At 37.4% G+C, this 20,435-nt stretch overlaps 1 protein-coding gene across 4 annotated transcripts in view; it reads left to right on the forward strand.

Annotated features, from left to right (window-relative positions):
- Window positions 1–20,435, forward strand: part of STK3 (serine/threonine kinase 3) — a 138,539-nt gene that overhangs the window by 66,707 nt on the left and 51,397 nt on the right. For all 4 annotated transcript variants that reach the window (XM_055799123.1, XM_055799126.1, XM_055799122.1 and 1 more), the window contains exons 8-9: window positions 2,111–2,236; window positions 14,376–14,568. In XM_055799123.1, the coding sequence (XP_055655098.1) occupies window positions 2,111–2,236; window positions 14,376–14,568 (319 nt within the window). The remainder of the gene's footprint in view (window positions 1–2,110; window positions 2,237–14,375; window positions 14,569–20,435) is intronic.

Below are 20,435 nucleotides of genomic sequence, written 5' to 3' on the forward strand. Positions count from 1 at the left end.
CCTAGAAGGGTCTGATACAGATGGACAGTATAACAAGTTTGTTCTTGGACTGTGTTATACCAAGTGGGCACTTTAAAATTCGAGTCACTGTTGGCAGTGTGGACCTATGGAACCAGGGCTGGGCGTGTCAGGCTTTTGCCCACTTGCTGACCTAAGCTTCTAGTAGCTGCAGAAATGTAACAGTTGCATCTTTTTAATGCTGACATAGAAATAAAGTAGAGAAATTTCAAGAAACTATGAAAATCAAACAGGAAGGACTGATCTATCAAGAAAGATTTAGTCCTTGTGAAATAGACATAATTTTACAAGGGCTACGCGTTTTAGTGCATGGGAGAGGGAGAAAACATGAAGAAAGTTTTTCTCCTTTGGTCCCATGTTTGTGTTATCCACTGCCTTTCGGGGCTGTCATAATAAGCCTACAAGTAATTAAGGAAAAACAAAGAACAAAGGCACTGAAAGGGGGTGGTGTGTGGTGCTGGTGGTGGAGAGATTTCTAGAAAATTTGTAGTATGTTCTATGATGATAGAAATGGAATCTAAATCTTCCTCTAAATAAGCTTGCGTTGATAATGAGACAGAAATGAGAAATTTTGCTAGGTCCTTTGCTCCTTTTACTTTCCTAAGTCATTAAACTTGGATAATTTAGCATTTTTTTACTCTTTTCACTACTACTGGTAATTATTATTCTTAATTTTCTTTGTTCATCAGTCTACATAAGAATCTGATCTTCTGAAATTTCATTTATAAGACACTCATGCTAGATTTATTGTGATTCTAGCTAGCAATAGCCTCTTAAAATGTAAATCCTAGTAAACTCGCTACAAGGAGAATATAAAAATTTTGCAAAGTAGTTTCCAGTAATAGATCATCAAATTCATAAGTCATGTTATGAATATTTTATTTATTTTGGTGTTCTCAGGGTGTGGAAAATAAAATTTAGACTGCAAGGACAGTAAAAATTGAAAGTTACAGGTCATAGTATGATGTATAAACAGTACTTCAGACCTTAGAGATCTGAAGTTCATATGGTTAGCTGAATACTGGCAGGTGGGTAGAAGAGACTTGCAATGTGTGCAAGTAAGAGAAAGAAAGAAAACCCCCCACAATATAACAGCCAACCACCAAAACCCAAGCAAGCTTCAGTGATCCTCTTTCCATGTGCTTACCGGCCAGAAAAGCAAATACGGTGTCAAGCACAAGTATGCGTTGCCTTTTCCCCCAGCTGGAATTAGGAGCGCGTGTGATGGAGCTGGAGGTGCTGTGGGTGCATGTGAGTGGGAATCAAAATACTGCTTGAGGGGAAAGATCATGGAGGAAAAAGGAGAGTAATTGAATTAATGTATAAAGGAAGATGTATAGGAGACTAAGCTTCATCAATTCTGTTCTATGTGGAACCATTTTTTAGTATTTAACAATAAATTTCTGAGGTGCTTAGTTATGTTTTGCCTAAATTTTGTTTGCGTATAATGATGCAAAAATCAGAGTTTTTCTAACAGCAGGTGTTCACTAGACAGAAAAATGAATGTAAATGGTATAATGCCCGTTGTCTTAAATGAAGAGGTGATGTTTTAAATGGCCTTGAGTTAAAAATTAATCTTCCTGGTAAACGTAAGGTATTTCTTTGCTTGTTCCACATTTCAGCATCATAGATCAAGAAACGTTTTATGACATATGAAATACAGGTTTGTTGAAGTAGGCAGCCATATTTACTCTGCTTACAGCCACTAATTTATGCTGTCAGTTTGTTAAGATTAATTAAATTCTGTAACTGAATATCTGAAAAAGTTTGTTTTTCTATGTCAGACAATCACCACTCTATTTACTACTTACTGCACATTTCCTTTGGAAAATTATATCCTTAACTATACAACAGTTGTTATATGATTACATTTCCCAAGGCTTGCTTTTATTAAAAATAAAGTATAGTTTTAAGTTCTGAAGCAGCTTAACGATATTGTATGTTGTGTTAGTGTAGATTTTAATTAACGTGTAATGTAAAATACTATTTATCACTGAAATCTATGGTGTTGAGTAACACTTATAATCTCATCTGAAGCATAACTATTGTAATAATGTTATATAATCTAATTATTTTTTTTTCCACCTCCTAGCATACATTTATTAAGAATGCCAAGCCAGTTTCAATTTTAAGGGATCTGATCACTGAAGCTATGGAGATAAAGGCAAAGCGACATGAGGAGCAGCAGAGAGAACTAGAAGAGGAGGAAGAAAATTCAGTGTGTAGCTTTTTTTCCTTTAACTGTCTGTACTTTATACAAAGTCGCTGTTTTTCCCCTGCTTCCTGTACTTGTGTTCATATACTTTTCTTTACCAGGTTTCTACCTGTTTTTTTTAGCCTATGAGGGCTGAGTGTTCTACTTTTATTTATGATGAGTAATACTGCTGTGAGTAATACTGTATGAGTCAGTTTTCAGCACTATTCCATGAGAAGTCCTAGTAAAATATTTTTTTAGGAAGTGGGAAAAGAAACAATGTCAACTTCAGTGGTTTGGACTAACATTAGAAAAAAACCCCCAACAAACAAAACTGTTAAGGTTCCTCTTTCACATATGGGCTTCTAGACAAGTGGTTTAACTTTCAGTTAGGGGGACTTAACGTTGTTGTTGTTGGTGGTGGTGCGTTTGTTTTTTGGTTTTTTTTATGAAGTCTAATGTATGGAATAGTTATGATGCACAGTAAGTAGCGATTACAATATGGTTTGAATCAAATTGCACCTATAAAGTGAAAATGGTGACAACATTTCATTATTCAGATGGCATTGTCAGCATATGTTGGAGGAGAGAAGCAGGTCATGATAAATAGGTTGCATTTAGAATTGTTTGGCAATACTAGGAGTAAGTTAGTGTTCCTGGCATTATTACTCTCCCTACATGATTTATTTTAGGGCAGTCTTGTGCAACACAGCAGTACGTGCTTTAAAGAAGTGTATTGCCACACATACAATGAGAACCAAGGTCATTCAGGAATAACACACAGAGAAGATGGAGACTGGAATGTTAGTAACAATCTTACAGCTTTGAGCAAACAGAAAAGAGCAGTGCAGTAATGCAGTCTGCCCTATCCCAAACTGTAGAATCCTTGTTATGTGTTACAGAGTTACAGGTTATGATCTGTTACAGCAATACTCCTCAGGCAGATTCTGTGGAGTATTTTATATCCCAACAGACACTATGGTCTTTTGTTCGCTCGTTGTTTTTTCTGTTCTAAGAGTATTGACAGCTTGTGTTTATAAAGATGGTTTACTCTGGACTGTATTTGTGTAGTCAGTAATAAAACAGGCAGGGAAAGTTAGGATGTTGGTTTCTTTGACATTAAAAAATGTTGCCTGTGTGGAGATGTGTGACTTGACATGCAGAGTTGGTGTTTGCGACTTGATATATTGAATAATTGGTCTCTGAAGAGATTAGGGTTTTATGTTGGTAATAAATCAATGTCTTTACTGGCATGCTTTCCTCTCTACTACTACCTCCTGAACTGTAAACCTCAAACACTTGGGTGTTGTTGATGTCATGCATTAACCCAAAACTAGGTATGACATCTAATTACTTAATCTGAGGTTCAGATGGACAATCAAATTGCTAGGCATGGATGAAATAATCCATGCTAGCTCAGTATGTGGTGTATACCTTCCCTCTCCCACTGCTGGGTGGAAGGGCACAATGCAAATTTGGTCCACCTCAACTGAAGAAGCATTTAACAACTCCTCATGCTTCTTGCGTGGGTACAAGTCAGAGTGTAATGCTGCACTCCTTTTGTTGTTGTTGAGGTGGTTTTTTGTTTGTGGTTTTTTTTGTTTGTTTGTTTTTCTTCTGGATTATTCAATGTTTAGTATAAGGAAAGCCTCAAATCCAGGACTGGGGCAGGAATCTGATATTTGTGTTATCATTGCAGTAGAACAGAGTTTTGCCATGTACTTTTGTAGTGCAGTTAGGGAACAGGTTGAGTTAAGAAGCCAGCGAGACTCTGCTTGTCACTTAGTGTAAAAGATAAGTGCCTCAAATCTGAAAATAACAGAAGTATCATCTTTGGTTAGCGGTGCTGAGAGCAGGGTCACAGAAGGAGTTGAGGTTGGAAGGAACCCCTGAAAGTCATTTGGTCTAACCCCCCTCCTCAAGCAGGGCCACCTAGAGCCAGTTGCCCACGATTGTGTCCCGACAGCTTTTGAGTATCTCCAAGTTGCAAAACTCCACAAACCTCCCTGGGCAGCTTGTGCCAGTGCTTCATCACCTTCACAGTTAAAAAACAAAACAAAACCAAACGAAAAACCACCAAAACCAAACCAAACCAAACACAACAAAAAACCCCAAAAAACCAAACAAACAAAAAAGAAGTGTTTCCTGATGTCCAGAGGGAACCTCTGATGCTTCAGTTTGTGTCCATTGCCTTTGATCCTGTCACTGGGCACCACTGAAAAAAGCCTGGCTCTGCCCTTTTGGCACCTTTCCTTCAGATATTTGTACACATTGATGAGGTCCCCTGTGAGCCTTCTCTTCTCTAGGCCGAACGGTCCCAGCTCTCTCGGCCTTTCCTGATCAGAGATGTGTTCCAGTCCCCCTCATCATCTTCATGGCCCTTCATTGGACTCTCTCCCTCCATGTCTCTCCTGTACTGGGGAGCCCAGAAGTGGACCCAGCATTCTAGGTGTGGCCTCACCAATGTTGAGCAGAGGGGAAGGGTCGCCTCCTTCCATCTGCTGGCAACACTCCTCCTAATGCAGCCTGGGATGGCATGAGCCACCTTTGCTGCAAGGTTGAATTGCTCTTAAAAAATAAGTGCAGTTGTAGTCTATGGGAATAGGGGCTGTAGTCATATATCACTGCATAAGCATCAACAAACCTAGAACTGGAAGTCAGCCTCTGCTTGAGGAAATTGCTCTTAAATATATGTCAGAAGGTCAGAATGGATGATAGAGGCACAGGCAGAAGAGATAGAAGGTCAGTCATCATGGGAAGCTTGGCATTAGCGTACCTTGCTCAATTGTTTTTCAGGATCATGGTGTAGATTTTTAAAGGACAATAATGACAGTCTTGAAGAGGGCTAGAGGCAGCCCTTCTGGTAGTAACAAGGGACTTAAGAAAAGAATAAAGGAGTTTGAAAATTTAATAGGCGAGTAATGGAAGAGGCCAATTTGAGTCAGAACTGACTTCTCAATACAGAATGAAGTGACAGAATAGAAGAAAGCCATGAAAGGGGGCTTGTGAATGAGACTTAGAAAATAAAGGTAGTAGAAAAATAAAAAGAGCATGACTTCAACATAATGAAAGACAGAAGGGGAGAAGTTGGAAAATGGGCCTTTGTTAGTTGTATTACCTCGAGTGGAAGGATCATTAGATTAGAGTTTAAGATGACAGGCAAGAAGGATGAGAAAGTCTGGATAAAAGCTTTAGCAATATTAATGTTTTGAGAAGGCGGCTGTTTGTTGGGGCAAGCCCTTTGTACTGCTATACTTGTAAGACTTCAGAATTATTAAAAAAATAATAAAATACATTGAACATGCACACAATGCTGTATAGTATCCTTGGAGTTAATCATTGATGTTCTTTTAGAAATAGTTTTATCATCCTTAGTAATTTGATGTCTTGCACTCCGTTTCAGTTTTCTACGCCGATAGACTATAATTAATTAACTACAAGTAATAAAGAATATCAAGTGATATTTTCAGGGCATGTTGAAAGATGGATCCTGGATATTGGGCTCATATATTATGTTTGGCCCTAAGTACATGCGCCCTTGTAGCGACATTTTTGAGCTAAGTAGTTTGCTTCCTCAGCAAGACGAGCTCGCTGACTCTATGGGTGTATCTTAATGAGGTAAACTTTGTGAAGGCTGGACTTAAAGTATTGAAGGTAGACTGAATGCAAAGCACAAAAGACATTAATGCAAAGTATTCCTTGGTATTTAAGAGCATAAGACACATATAAGCGTTCAAGTGGGTGGTTACTGCATACTGGGAAGGGTCGGTTACTGCTTGAATGACACATTCTAACTTTGCGTAGCAGGTTATTGGAACTGTTCTTTCTTGGGGTAAACACAGAATGGTTAACCCTTACAGTCTTGTATCTGTTTTGCTTGCTGTGAGAGAGGTCCTGTAGTAGGCGAGGCTACACAAATAGTATGTAGTCCAATTCACTGAGAGCTCAGGTAAGTCCGGCTCTCTTACCCTATGTGTGCATTTGAAGAGACGGTAATTCAGAGGATGTGTTTGCAATACCACGGTAAGGTGACTGAGAGTTTAACTGTAGTTCTCCAGCAAATGGCAGCTTTGCTCATGACAAAGAAAATGGATCTTTTTTTAGAAGTAGTTTATGTCATTCTTGTAAACTTCAGTAGGGATAAGGAATAGATCTTTTTGAGCTTGGGGGAAGTTCCGATTGTAGAGAAAGACCACATGCAAAGGTAACAAGATCCGCCCCTTGTCAGTAGAGCAAACGAAAGGGAAGTACTGACTGGTGCTGCTGGTGAAGTGGGAGGTGGTGCTTGTCAGTGTGATAAGTTTGTATTTTTTATCCTCACCAAGGATAGATAAATTTCATTATTCCTAGAGATTATTCTGTAGGGGTTTTGTGCCTTTTTCCCCCCGTTAGCTCCATCAGCTTTATTGAAGGAAGAGCATAAGCCACCATGTATTTACTACTGCAAAAATATCTTGTAATAGAGATGAGGATGTCCAGGTATTTTTGTTGTAAGGTTTATATTGAATAGTTAAACTTTTGAAAAAGAGTGCTGTTATAAAAAGGTTAAGTAAAAAGTGCTCTTTTGTTACTATTTGTTTATGTTTTTATGCTGTTGACAAGTTTTAATTTCCTAAATTTTCATAGGGTTTTATGATTCTAAAAAAATAATCTGTGATTATGTTTGTAATTGGGATGAAATCTTTACTTTTGTTAAAACTGTTGATGTTATACTTGATAGTAAGTATGACTTTTGCTATCCATAAATACATGCTCTTAATAATTTTGTATCACTTGGTAAAGCCCTGAGTGAAAAAGGTTTGGAATACTTAGCTTTAATAGAAAAAGTGACAGTACAGGTGAATGAAATGAAGAATAGTGATGGTGAGGTGAGGAGGAGGGATTTCCTTGTTGACAAATACAGTTTGTCAAAACTCCTTTTTTGGTAGTGACCTATGAATAGCTTTTGTGTTGTCAAAATGTGGAACTAATCTTCTTCTGAACTGGTTTTAATAATTGTTTGGTTGTAATGCAGACTTCCCATGTTTTGCAACTGAGTTTTAATGCAGTACATCATTGTAAGAAATTCCAGATTCATTGAGAGATAGATAGATGACACCAGCAGCTTGTCCAGCTGCAGTCACTAAAGGTTCTGATCAGTTAAAAGCACAAAACCAGCCAAACTAGGAAACAGCAGGGCAAACTGTTACAATTTTTTTTTTTATCAGAGAAGTTTTCTGTACCGTGTTTCCTGAACTTGTATGATTCATGTACTGCAAGTCCTGAACAACACGTTGTGTAGGTGTGTTAGAGGCCTAAATTAAGTGAAATTCTGGAAAGCATAGATTTTAGTTCTTAAAGCATGCTAGGCAGAGATTGATCAATGGACCCATAAGTTATTAAAGGAAACCAGGATAAAACCCAGAAGAATAAAATGAAAACATTGGAATATCTGTGTCATTTTAAAAAAATGCAAACAAAGAGCAAATCCCCCAAAAGCTTCCACTTCGTTCAGTTTGAAATAATGCTTAATTTCAAAATAAGCTCAAAGATTGTGACTTTGATTTAATTTGGAACTTGTTTGAGGAACTGCCAGAAAAACAATAGACATTCTTTTTATATTTCTGAGTGTTTATTCTTTCCCTTCTGGAAAAGGAAAACAGGTAATATGAGTGCCAGTTTGGTATACTGTAGTGGATGAAGTCAGCAGTCCAGCACTCAAGTGTAAAGTTAAATAACCATCGCACGTTCCTCCTCCTTGTGTACCAGTTTTCACAGAACCCTGTCAAACATACAGTTCAAATGATTGTACAGGTTTTGATAAGCAGTGATGGCAGCAGTTCTAGAACAAGATAATGACAATCCCTACGTTATCTTGTGTAATAGTAATGACAGTAAGTCATGTGTAGATTTCTTCATGTTTTAATATCTATAAATATTTTCAAATTGTATATGGAATTGGAGTCACTGTTTCAGCTGGAAAATAATAGCCACATAGCACATAGATTTTGGAAGATAATGCCTTAAAAGTGGATTTTTTCAAATGATATCACTGTGAAGTCCTCACTATAGAAGTGCAAAGGCAGACTTAAACTTGGAGAAATACATATTGAATAACACCTAAAAGCAAGAGCAAATATTGATGTTGGTGCTAAGTAGAGTCTATCAATGTTAAAGGTCTCTCACGGGCATTGAATTGAATCCATATACTATTGAAAAAGAACGATTTCGGTTAACCTGTTGGGGACTTGAATTTATTGATCTAAGCCCCCAAGAATTTCCTATGTAAAATGTAAGCACTTGTGCTCATTACGCACTGGTATGTGTTTTGGGACCCATCTAGAAGAAAGCTGTAAAATGTTCTATGATGTTCATTTTGTTAGAAAACTAGATTTAACCCTAGCAGTTATGTTTGCGTACATTTTTCTAGCTTTAATTCCCTCTTACAGCCATATATATGTTGTAATGGTCACTCAGGTTATAAGTGACTTAGCTAATTGAAACTAGAATGGGGTGCGAGTGGTTTTGGAGAATTAATCAAGTGCAACGATTTGACAGTTATGTGAATAATTTTCAGGATTGATTCAGGTGGTTTTCCCTCAAGTGAGGAAGAGTCATATCCTAAAATTTCTTATTTTTCTTTTTTAACACTGTCTGTGAACTTTATATAGTATGGGAAGTTGTCAATTGTAACATATTTTTTGCTGTTCAAAATTTTCTATTATACAGCTGTAAATACATGACCAGGTTGAGTACAGTCTTCAGGTTGGTATCCTTCCAGAGAGAGATAATTTCATTACAGCAGTGCACTCTGAATTGATTTTTATGCCTGTTATGAGAGCTGCTGATGTGATGAGAACACCTTCTGACAGCCTGACATGTTTTGATAGGTGCTGAGGTAATTGTACAGATTTTTTTAATTAAGCAAAAATTGCAAGTGGTGTATTCTACAGAAGGCTAATCCCAATATCAAAGTTTAAATGTTAGTTTAGTCATTACTAAACATGACCAATCTCTTCTTTTGTGCGTTTTTTGAAGTGTGATGTGAATTGGATGCTGAGGCTGGGCAGCTGTATTATGGGAATGTAAAGTTAGTCGTTGCCTGGCAGCTTGCAGGAAACATGTCTAAATATTTATTTCTGTGGATCTTTAAAGGAATGAGCTAACAAGCAGCTCTTCCTGTACATTTTGTTTTACATTTTAATGTCTTTATTATGTGAGGAATGTTTAATTGGTTTAGAATATTAAAACAAGGAATTACTACTTAAGCACTCCATTTTTGTTTTTCTTAGTTGTCAACCACTAAGCATCTATCAACAACTTAGCCAACCATCAATAATCAGTTATTCATATTTGCAGGCTTATTTATTCGTTCATACAAAAGTTTCTTTGGCTAATCATACATCAGTTATGAGGAGTTGGTATCTCTTTTTGGAGACCTTAAGAAATAATTGCTATAATTATTCCTTTATATATTTACAATATTTATATAGTTATTTCAAAGGAACTAGTGAATCATTTGGGTTATTCTGTATTTTAAATCTCATACACCAGGCTGTATTTTTCAGAAAGTTTTTATATTTACTTTCATGCATCTTCCATTTGTTTGTATGTATATAATATATCTTATGTATCTGTGTATATATGCATGTAACTTTACATGACAAAGTGTTAAACTTTGTTTTCATAGCATTTTTCCTTCAGCCCAAGGAGCACTTGACATTATGTGCTAATTAAATTTGATTGCAGTCTTTTAAGTATCCTGAAGTTACAAATATGTAAAGATGACTTTGTTGAGTTAAATATAGCCACCAAGGGGCATGAAGAGTTTTTTTAAGAGCATATTGATAGAATCCACAGCAATTTAGAGCCAGAAACCAATTATAGGAAGAGCAAACGCTTTCGTTGCCCATTAGAGTGAAAAAGGGATGTAACTGTGTGCAGAAGTCACTGATACTGGGCATCTCAATTAAAAGGAGGTAGGAAACAAGCTTAAACACTGTTTCATGATAGGTCTGTTGAATTTGATGGGATTTGAGCGTGTGCTGAAAGTTTTCATGTTTTCCTGATGGGTCTAAGCTTAAATGTGTGCTCAGCATTAAGCATGTACTGGGGTTGTAGTTTGGCTTTTGTACATGTTAGGAACTTTTACAAAATCCTTCTTCTTGACCAAACTATATTATGTGTTTATGTAGCTACTACAGTGCTTTTACAAAAAGATAGCTGTGACTACAGCCACGTTTTTCAAAGGTGATGATGAGGTGTTAATAGTAAATGAAATTATTTTACAGGATACTAAATTTTGCCAGCATGTAAATCTTACTTTAATGTATTGCAGCCTAGTTAGCCGTCTTTGGTGCCCTCTAGTGGTGTTCTTACATGCGTAAACCGTAGTGGAGACTTCTAAAGGCTAGCTGCCCTATTTGCTTAATCTCGTTTAGTTTTTGCTTTATCAGCCTTCGTCCCCTTTTTTCCTATGAATGTTAAAAATGCATCAGGAAAAATCCACTAGTCTTAATCACCTCGGCTTATTTGTTTCTATCACGATGTAGACTCGGGTGCGATGTGCAAGGCCGTCTTTTCTAAGCAAACTTCTCGTGGTGATGAGATCTTTTACATTACAAGCATATTATGAGGTCTTATAGGTTGTTTCTGCTGAAGTATTTTTGAATTTTTTGCCCTGATAATCAAGTCTCTGTGATTGCGTTTTGATGCTTTAAGGGTTGCTTTTGTTAATCTTCTAACTTATTTCAGTAAATAAGGAGATCCAAAGAGTTAGTCACATAGGGTTGCAGGGTATAGGCCTGGTTTTACTTGTACTTGCTTTATGTTACAATGTTGTGCAGTTTCTGCAGTTTATTGTCATTTCTGTAGCATTTCAAGATGAGAGTTCTACGTTCGTGCACTGTTTCTGTTGCTGTATATTGGTTCATCAGAAACCCCTGTCGAGTTTGGTGCTTATTACTTGTACATAAGAGAACAGCAGTTTAATTCCAGAGTTAGCTAATTTTATTGCTTGGTTCTTGGATCTGTTTTCATAAACAGTATGAGAACATGACACTTCAGCTTTAATACCTTATATTTTTTTCCTGGTTAAAATTGAGATTGTGTTTGGTTTTATTTAATCAGTGAGTTTACCTTTTTTAACAACAGATCAGAAGTTCTACATCAATATTTATGAACGGTAAAAAGAATTTGTATGAAAGAATCACTTCCATTTCATGTAAATGGGCACTTACATAACTTGGATCCACTGGATATTTTTATATAGTTATTTTTCCAGATCCAGTATAGTCTACTGCCGTATTAGCTAAATCTCGTACTTGTGAGAAATACTGCAATGATAGTTCTGGAAACAGTCTGGCTTAACCCACAAAATTAATTATTCTGGAGCATGCACAGGCCCTGGAAAAAGTTTTATATTCCTCTCTCTCAGTACATCACTCCTGATTTAGGAAAAATGCTATTGATCAGAATTCCTGTGTGCTTTCCTTTTTGGGACAACTAGTCTGTTAGCGCTGAGGTGGACTTTTGTAATCCTTAAGCCTTCTAGGTACTAGAAGGTAATTGTTCTCATTGCTGAGACGTAATAGGAAGACAAAGACTTTCGTCACTCTTATACTGGAAAGTACAGTGCCGCTTTTTTGGAACAAATCCAGATCCTTGATTTGTCTGAAGAAATAAAACATCATAGCAGGAAATATGACAGTGGTCACTTAAGACTCCATTTCATATTTGTTCTTATTGTTAGCCATCGCTTTTTTCCCCATGAACTTCTAAAATAAAACTTTCAAGCTTCAGGAAAATGTTTCATTTCTGATTTCAATTTTAGTGAGTTTAGGACCATATGCACTGCAAGTGGCTATTAGTATTAGTCAAGGAAATCTGTAAATCAAATGTAACTGTGCTTCAAACAGATTTCCCTGCCTGTGAGTTAGAGGTGGTGCGTTTGTAGTGCTTAATAGGAGAAATGGCAATATGTTGTGAGTCAGTTTTGTACTGTATTGCAGTACTGAAAGAAGCACTTGGAAATAACTCAGTTGTTCTGGCACTTTTAAAATGCAGTGCAAAAAGGCACTTTTGGCCTTTACTTTCTGAGTACCCTTGTTAGAAAGGGAAAAATACAACTCACAGAAAACACTGCATTTAGCAAGAAAATTTTAGGGGGAGGAAGTAAAGAAAATTAAAGTTGCCACCAGGAGGAGCAGTACCAAAATATTCTCATTTATTTACTGGCATAGTCCTCTTGTGCTGCAGCTGTAAACTGTCTGTGTCTTTGGGAATATAATTTTTTAAAGGGTAGAGTACTAAATACTGTGTTTTAGAATGCAAGTGAAAAACCCAGAGAGAATGCAAATGAAGAACTTTTACATTTTAAAAGATAACTTTTAAAAACATTTTATAAAATGTTTTACATTTCATGATTTTATACGTTTTATAAAAGAACTTTATATTTTAAAATATTATAATCAGGAAAATAATGGTGCTTTTGACATTGGAAATTTTAATCACAGATTTAGGTCTGTATCCTGGTTTTAGTATGCTATGCTGTTAACCAAAGTCTTGGAATTAAAATTAGATCTATCGGTGTGTCTCTTAGTTGAGACATAATAGAATTATTTTCAGGAGCTGTGTATCAGTATCACTATTAACCACAGTTTGCTGTATCTACTTTGATCAGCCATTAAAGAAACAGGCAGTCGGGCAACGTAGCTGGCTTGTGCACGTATGTCTATACTAGAGGCAAATTGTCTGCTGTGTCAGGGAATAACAGAAAAAGAAAGTTCAGTGAGAAACAGAAAGTGCCAGACCTTGTAGGGTTTTGAGGCTTGGGTTTATTTTTACTGGTCCTGACTTGTGTCCCCACACCTCCTGCCCTTATAAGTCTCTTCATAGTTAAAAAATTAAAATATATAAAGCGATACAAAGAAATAGGAAAAGGAAAATTTGTTGGTGGGTGAAATCTTGTTTTAATGTAATATGTAGCAACAAGCATGTTATTTGTAATGGGCAAATTAAAAAAAAAAAAGAAGTGTTATGGTCTTTCAAGCTGTGTAGCTAGAATATCCCTAGAACCAGGGATAGAGTTCACTTATAAATGAATGCAAGTGAAGTCTTAACACAACAGAGGAAACGTATGGGTATATGGTTATAAAACTGGTGAAAGTATTTGTATTTAAAATATAAAAAATTGCCAGAGAGTGATTTCATAGTGATGGGTATTATTTCTTATATAATCAACAAGTACAATGTTTAAAATATTTTTTTCTTTTCTTCCCCACCCCACCTACCCCCCCACCCCCCTCAGGTAATAGATTTTACTCATATAGAAAATGTGTATCGTCTGTCATTCCTGAAATGCTGTGATGTTGTGTGTATAATCTAAATCAGATTTTGGAAAGCAGTGGGATTTCCCATGAATGTTTTCAAATATTGGTATTCCATATGGATTTTATAATTCATTAACTGGATTGTGATTAGTTCTCCACTTCACATTCCTGGCCCATTATTGTCACTGATTCAAAATGCTACTGTATCTCTTCATTATATTAGCTCCCCCACCCACTTAGTGGTTAAGTATGGGCTCTACAGATATTCTTTCTGCATAGTATCAACCAGTTATTTTGCTCCTCTTGTGACAGAGGTTTTTAAACAGAGCTGAATACTTGAAGTAAGCCAAGTTGATTTCCTGTTTCTGAGGTGAGCTTCCAAATAGCTAAATTGAACAGGACTTTGTCATCAGAGTGCTGTGCATAATGTAAGATGCTGTGCGTGATACGTAGTTAAGGGTGACCAGCACAAATTCTTGGTGGTAGTCCATTGCAAAACAACTAAATCACTTTCTATAAGTTGTGGTACTGATTTTGGAACCCAGGGAGGTATAGCGGGTCATGAAAATAACTGAAATATTCAAAACTGGAGGCTGAAGCCAAGTGGGTTTGTGAGCCATGTTTCTGGTATATCCACCCTGTCATACATTTATGAAAAAGAAGAAAGATATTTTTATTCTCCCTTGATATGGAACTTTTTTAAATTTGTAATTTCTTTTAAAGTTTTAAACCTGGAAGTTAGCAGTACAACTAGGTCACGTGAAGATACAAAATAATGAATAAGCATCTAAACAATTGTTTCTTCAGGTTTTTTTTAAATGATTTGCTGCATTCTGGCAAATGTTTCTCCATAGGATGAAGATGAGCTGGACTCTCACACAATGGTGAAGACCAGTTCAGAGAGTGCTGGTACCATGAGGGCCACAAGCACGATGAGTGAAGGTGCTCAGACAATGATTGAACACAACAGTACTATGTTAGAATCGGACTTGGGGACCATGGTAATAAACAGCGACGATGATGAAGAGGAAGATGGGACCATGAAAAGTATGTTGTTAATTTTACTTTCCATTTATTTTAATAATGTAAAATGTATTCTCACACTGCATGAGAACGTTGTATCATCAGTGACTTTTAAGTGTCACGTTCTGTAGTTAAAACAGGGAGAGGAGTATTTGTGTCTCTAAATGCTCTCTATAGTTTGTAGAGAAAAAAGTGACTGTAGTAGGAGATTCAAAGCAGAAGCCTGGTTTTGGTGCTTTGCTAAGTCTCTCTCGAGGACTCTAAAATTAGCCTTCTGTGAATTCTCCTTCTACTGCTTGTCTGTTGCTTTTTGCCTGCTGTCCCACATACATTTGGACCAGTTCCTTGGAGCTAAACTGATGTGATTATGTGAGAAGCTGCTGCTTCTATGTCTCAGTGGTCCTGGGAACTCATTGTGACTCTCCATGGGTTCAGCAATCAGTACACATCTTGCTGCGAGATTGTTTTGTAACTCATGATCAATTAGCAGATTTTTATTTTATAACTAAGTTATTATTTGAACATTTGTTGGAATGTAATTCAATAATGCTTCATTTAAGGAAATGATCAAAAGATTGTTGAAACATAAGTAAAAAGTCCAAATTGACTTCAGCAGCATATGAGGGGAAAAAATTTGCAAATGTTTTAAACTATAAAATTATAAGTTGCACTGAAATATGGATAATACACGTTTGTTGAATAGTTAACTTACTTATGTGCTCATTGTTTGGCTGAAAGCTACTGCGGAATGAGGCCCACTGAATATAATAGAATTATTTGCTTGAATGAGCAGCATCAATAGATGAATCTGACTCAAGCTGTAGGTGCCTGATTTCATGAGGCACAATGTAATGTTTAACTCCAGGCAGTTGTTGGGGGTAGGAAGGTAATATATAAAGCCAGTGTCTCAAAAGTGGAAATCAATGCCAAAGAAGTAATTGTAGAATGCTTTATAGCAAACATGAAGTTGCATTTGTGCTAGCACATACACATCTGATGTAATTTCTACAAGATTTAGTGGAAGTGCAAAGCAGGAATATGTTGTGGTTTAACGTACAGCAAATTGGAAGGAGGGAGGGAAGGAGGGCTTTTATTCATTTTGTTTGTTTGAGGGTTTTTTGTGGTTTGTTTTGTTGGGTGTTCTTTAGTGTTCTCAGCAATGATAGAAAACATACCTGTTGATTAGTGATTACTTTAAGCAGGATCATTGACCTTATGAAAACACTTTCTAAGTGCTTTAAATTGTTTTCATGCTGAAACAGAATGTTTGCCTGTTAAACTGTGAGGCTAATGAAGGGTTAGTACAAGTGGTCTCAAACTCATCAGTTTCAACAAGTTAAGGAAAGGATGAGTGATGCAAAAAAAGGGTAAGATATTACAAGCAAATTTGGAGTAAAAGATAATAAAGTAATTGTTAGGGTGGAAGTATTATGAAGTAGTATTTAGTGCAGTTTCTATGCAGCATGTCAAATCATTTTAGGCTTGATATTCAAGTTCTATATAAACAGTATACCAAATAGTACAACACTATCCATGTAGTTTTTTATGTGCTGAAAGGAAATACCTGTTAGTATGCCAAACAGATCAAACAAGTGGCATTAGGTTTGCACTGCAATCTCTTATCCAGTGGATCCTAATTGTCTGCTATGTTGCTGGAGACATTTTTGTGTACTGTTTTTTTGTATTGTTGTTTTCAATTTTTAATTGTTTGCAGTAACACCTGTAGTTAGAAAGGGAATTGCCTTTCTACACCTTGGCATTTAGTCAGTGTAATTCTTAAACCCATTATTCCTTCTTGTCAAACAAGAATATAGAATCCTTGGGCTTCCTTCCCCTCCCTCACCCCATAGGTGACTGTCTTGAGACTCATAACTCCAGCAAATAAGAGCCAGCAAACTGAAGGTAGCCTGATGGCAAGTGATGGTTTCATCATTCATCTGGCAGGCAACAGGATTAGTTCCAGCACTTACTTGCTAAACTTTCATGTATTTTGCATTACACGCTCATCAATTAAAAATGAGAAATAATTCAAGAATGGGACCTCTAAATCTCTGAGCTGAAAATAAATACAAATCATGTCCACTGGAGCTGGGCCTCCTCTGGTTCTGTGATTCATGTGCTATTGGCTGAAACAGGAGCAATAGCAAGTGTCCTAAGTAAATGTCACCAGGAAGGAACATAAAAATCCTTGCTCTCCCTGGGAGGCAGACAGCAGTTTTGTGCTTTGTGCTTGACAAAGACACAAGATTTTGCAGATTGGTTGCTTTTTGGAGTGTACCTTTATAGGCAAGGTGGGCAGTTTTCTAGATGTTTGTGTGATTTGATTAAAATAAATCAGAACAGCTTAAAAGTGTTCTTCGATACTTGCAAGTAATAGAACATTGCAAGCAAGGAGCTTGAAGAAATAAGCATTTCATTTCCTTTCTAGAGACACAAAATATTTATGACAAACTTTTTTTTTTAATTGCTCTTGTGTTTAGTTTCATGTTTTGTTTCCTTCTGCCTTTTGTTTCCCTGCTCAAGGACAAAATAAGAAACAATAATAAGTTTTTATTTATAAGTGCCCATGCTTAGAGGCTTCTGGGAGCCATGACAGAACGTAACTAGAACCATATTTTTTTTCACAAATAGGGAATTGTGCCCAGATAAAATTGGGATTTGGAACAAAAGAGGCCTGTCATCCTACCCCAATGTATAATATACAGCCTAGCAATAAACAACATTTATGCCTTTTTGCTTAGTATGCCTGTGCATGCTCTGAGCAGAGACTATGCAGTGTGTACCTGGAAGGAGGGAAGAAAATGCAGAATACAGAGAGGTGGGAGGACAGAGCTTAACTTTAGGAGCTTTAATGTGGAGTGGAAGAAAGAGTGGGATTGATGGAAGGTAGTAATAATTTTATTCAGTTGCCTGGATTGTACTTATTTTCATGTAGATGATTTTTCATATCTCAGTTCAGAGACCAGTGTCCAGACCAGCTTCCCCACATTCTCTTTGTGGCTTTTCAACAAGGCTTAGTCTTAGGGCCTTCTGGTGTGCCAAGAGTACTTCTGATTGCTCTCCTTTCTCCTTTTCATTAACACTGCCCCCACTGCATATCTTTTTTTCTTTTCCCCATTAAATCTATATTTGCAGTCTGCTTTGGGCTGGCAAACAAGAATTTGTCCCTTCTTGCCATTTGGACTTACTCTGAGTTTCTAACTGTTGCTTCAGACTTCAGCAAAGCTTTTAGATAGCTCATGGTTGGTAATTAATACAATAAAAGAAGAGAATAGTAAACTAATGAGTGCCATTTGACAGATAGAAAAGTGGTCAGGTTTTTGTTTTATTACTTTTTGATGTATAAGACCTGAAATGCTCTAGGTTTGGTCAGTATCATTCTTAAACACATGCTTCCTTCTTATCAAACAGAAGAACAGAATCTTTGGGAAAGCAGACTTCTTCCTCTCCTTCCTCTCCCTAGGTGATTGTCTTGAGACCTGTAACTCTGGCGAACAAAACCTAGTGAACTGGAGGTAGCCTGATGGCAAGTGATGGTTTCATTATTCAGCTGGTGAGAGGCAGGCTTGGTTCCAGCACTTAGCACTGAACTTTCTTGTGTTATTGTATTATGGGATCCTTGATTACAGTGGGACGTACACCATGCTGCAGAACCTACATTTTGGAAGGAGGATTCATGAGTTGGTTTTATTTATTATTTTTTATAGATTTCGGTGCATCCAGTGTGAGAGATTGTGCCATACTGTAGGTCAGTCTCCTCTGCGATAGTAGAGGTGGATGCTTGGGTAGTTCTGGAGTGATGCTTCATAACCCTTAGAAAGGCCTAGAGTCCCCACAGCTGGTTTTTCAACTGAAAGACAAAAGCTATTGATATGTGTTTTATAGCAAACTATGACCCAGGTCCTACAGGAATTCAGCAAGGAAGCTAATTATGGGTTAGTTTCAGTGGTGCTGTAGCCTGGCCATTGATATTTCATGAATGTAGTTTTGTTCAAGCATGTTTACTGTGCCTGTGTTTAGGCTGTTTCTTGATTCCACATGCAGGTGTCCTACTCCTGTATATATAGAAAGAGATCATAGGTGTTCCCAAGCCTATTCCGGTCCTCGAGCCCTCTCCTGTGATTGGTGATGAAGTTGTTCATTTATGCCACCAGTAGTAGTATGTTTTACAAATGGGAATTTTTTTCAAAGAAAAACATCATGTTGGCAATTCTGCTTCAAGAGCTGTGGCACAATGTTAGCTTGACATGGGTTTTCTTTGTTTTGCTGAAAGCAGAAATGAAGTATAACTCAGCTGGAATGAGCTAATGGGTTTATAATAGTAGTGTCATTGAATATTTTTTCCTTTTTTCCAGAAGGTGGAAAAATGGAATGAAAGTTATTAAACCAGTTTTACAAGGCTCGTTCTCAGGAAGCAATGCCATGTTTTGTGCAGGAAACTCTTTTTGCCATTAAAAATTATTTAAATTTGAGTTCATAGTCTTTAAAAGAAAAACTTTGAAGGCTTCAGCTGGTTGAAAAATATGTGGATTTTGCATTTAAATGTCTGTTGCAATTATTTCTGGTAAATAGGTATATTATAAACAAACAAAAGACTGAATGAGGCCTGAATTTGAATGAAGACTCGGGTGTGTAAGTCACTGTGATGTGAAAACTGCAAACTTAGTAACCACTTTGTTACATAGCTCTCTGTAGTCAAACATTTGTTAGATACGTCCTTTGGTAGATTCCCAGCTGCTGTGGGCTAAAGAACTAGTGATCTAGTTTCTGCTGATACCTCTTTGCAATTCAGAAACTAAGTAGACTGGCCTCTAATTCTCTGAGGTGGTTGTCTCATAGGCATGTATTAGCAGCAGAAGTTGTCACAATTTCTGCTTAAAATATGGCTGAAGGAGGTGGCTGTGGCACTGTTCTGCATAGTAGTTTGCTGTTAAGTGCACTGGCCTGGAGATTGAGGTCAAAATTCTAGGCTCTCTTCAACCTTATTATATGCACAGCTCCTGTTTCCCATTTTCCAGGAGAATTACTGCCACTGTGTTGTAGGCTACCTTGTGTGGTGAGAAAGTAGTGGTAAGAATGTATGAAATAGAAAGCCTTAGTAGTATATGTTGTTGTGTAATCTGTTGTAGCCTTTGTAGTAGAGGCGGTAGTCCAAAGAAGGCTAAAAGCTGTTTGCAGTACAGCTTCTCACTCTAATACTGACAAAGCAAAGTATTTTGAGGGAATAAAGCTACTGACAGGATCTTCACAGGAGCACTGCAGACAGGAGAGCCTTATCCCTAGTTTCACTGAAGAGGCAGCAGCTGGAAATGTTCCCCAATTGCATGGCAGATGGAGATCCCCAGGATGGGGAAGGATGTGGAAGTTTGTGGCTCTTGGCAAAAGGAGGAAAGGGCTCCTCTGTAAATTTGCAGCAGTGGAGGGGGTCCAGTGCCCTGGCAGCAACAGAGCAAGAGAAAAATTTAGAGACTTCCCATAGGAAACTGAAAAAACAACAACCCACAACCCCAAACCTCAAACAAACAAACAAAATGCCATCACCACCACTTGTCCCCTCCCAGGAAACTGTAGTGAGAGACTCCCTTCTGTAGGAGATGGACACCCTTATCTGCTGACTTTACTTGCTATCTAGGAAGAGTTATTTCTTGCCCAGGGGCCAGCCCCACAATGCTGAAAGGCTGCCAAGGCTTGTCCAGTGCTTAGACTATTGTCTCCTGCTGCCTGTCCATGTGGGCGCGTGTGCCAATGATACTCTGAGGAGACCTTGAGAGTGACCTCAAGAGTAACTCTAGGGTTGTGTGGATGTTCTTGATCAGGGTGATGAAAGGGAAGCCTTGGAGGAATGGATGAATCCTATGGGTCAACACTTGGTTGTGCCTCTAGTGTTGTTG

This window comes from Falco peregrinus, chromosome 3 (genome assembly GCF_023634155.1).
Source record: "Falco peregrinus isolate bFalPer1 chromosome 3, bFalPer1.pri, whole genome shotgun sequence".
Lineage (NCBI taxonomy): Eukaryota > Metazoa > Chordata > Aves > Falconiformes > Falconidae > Falco > Falco peregrinus.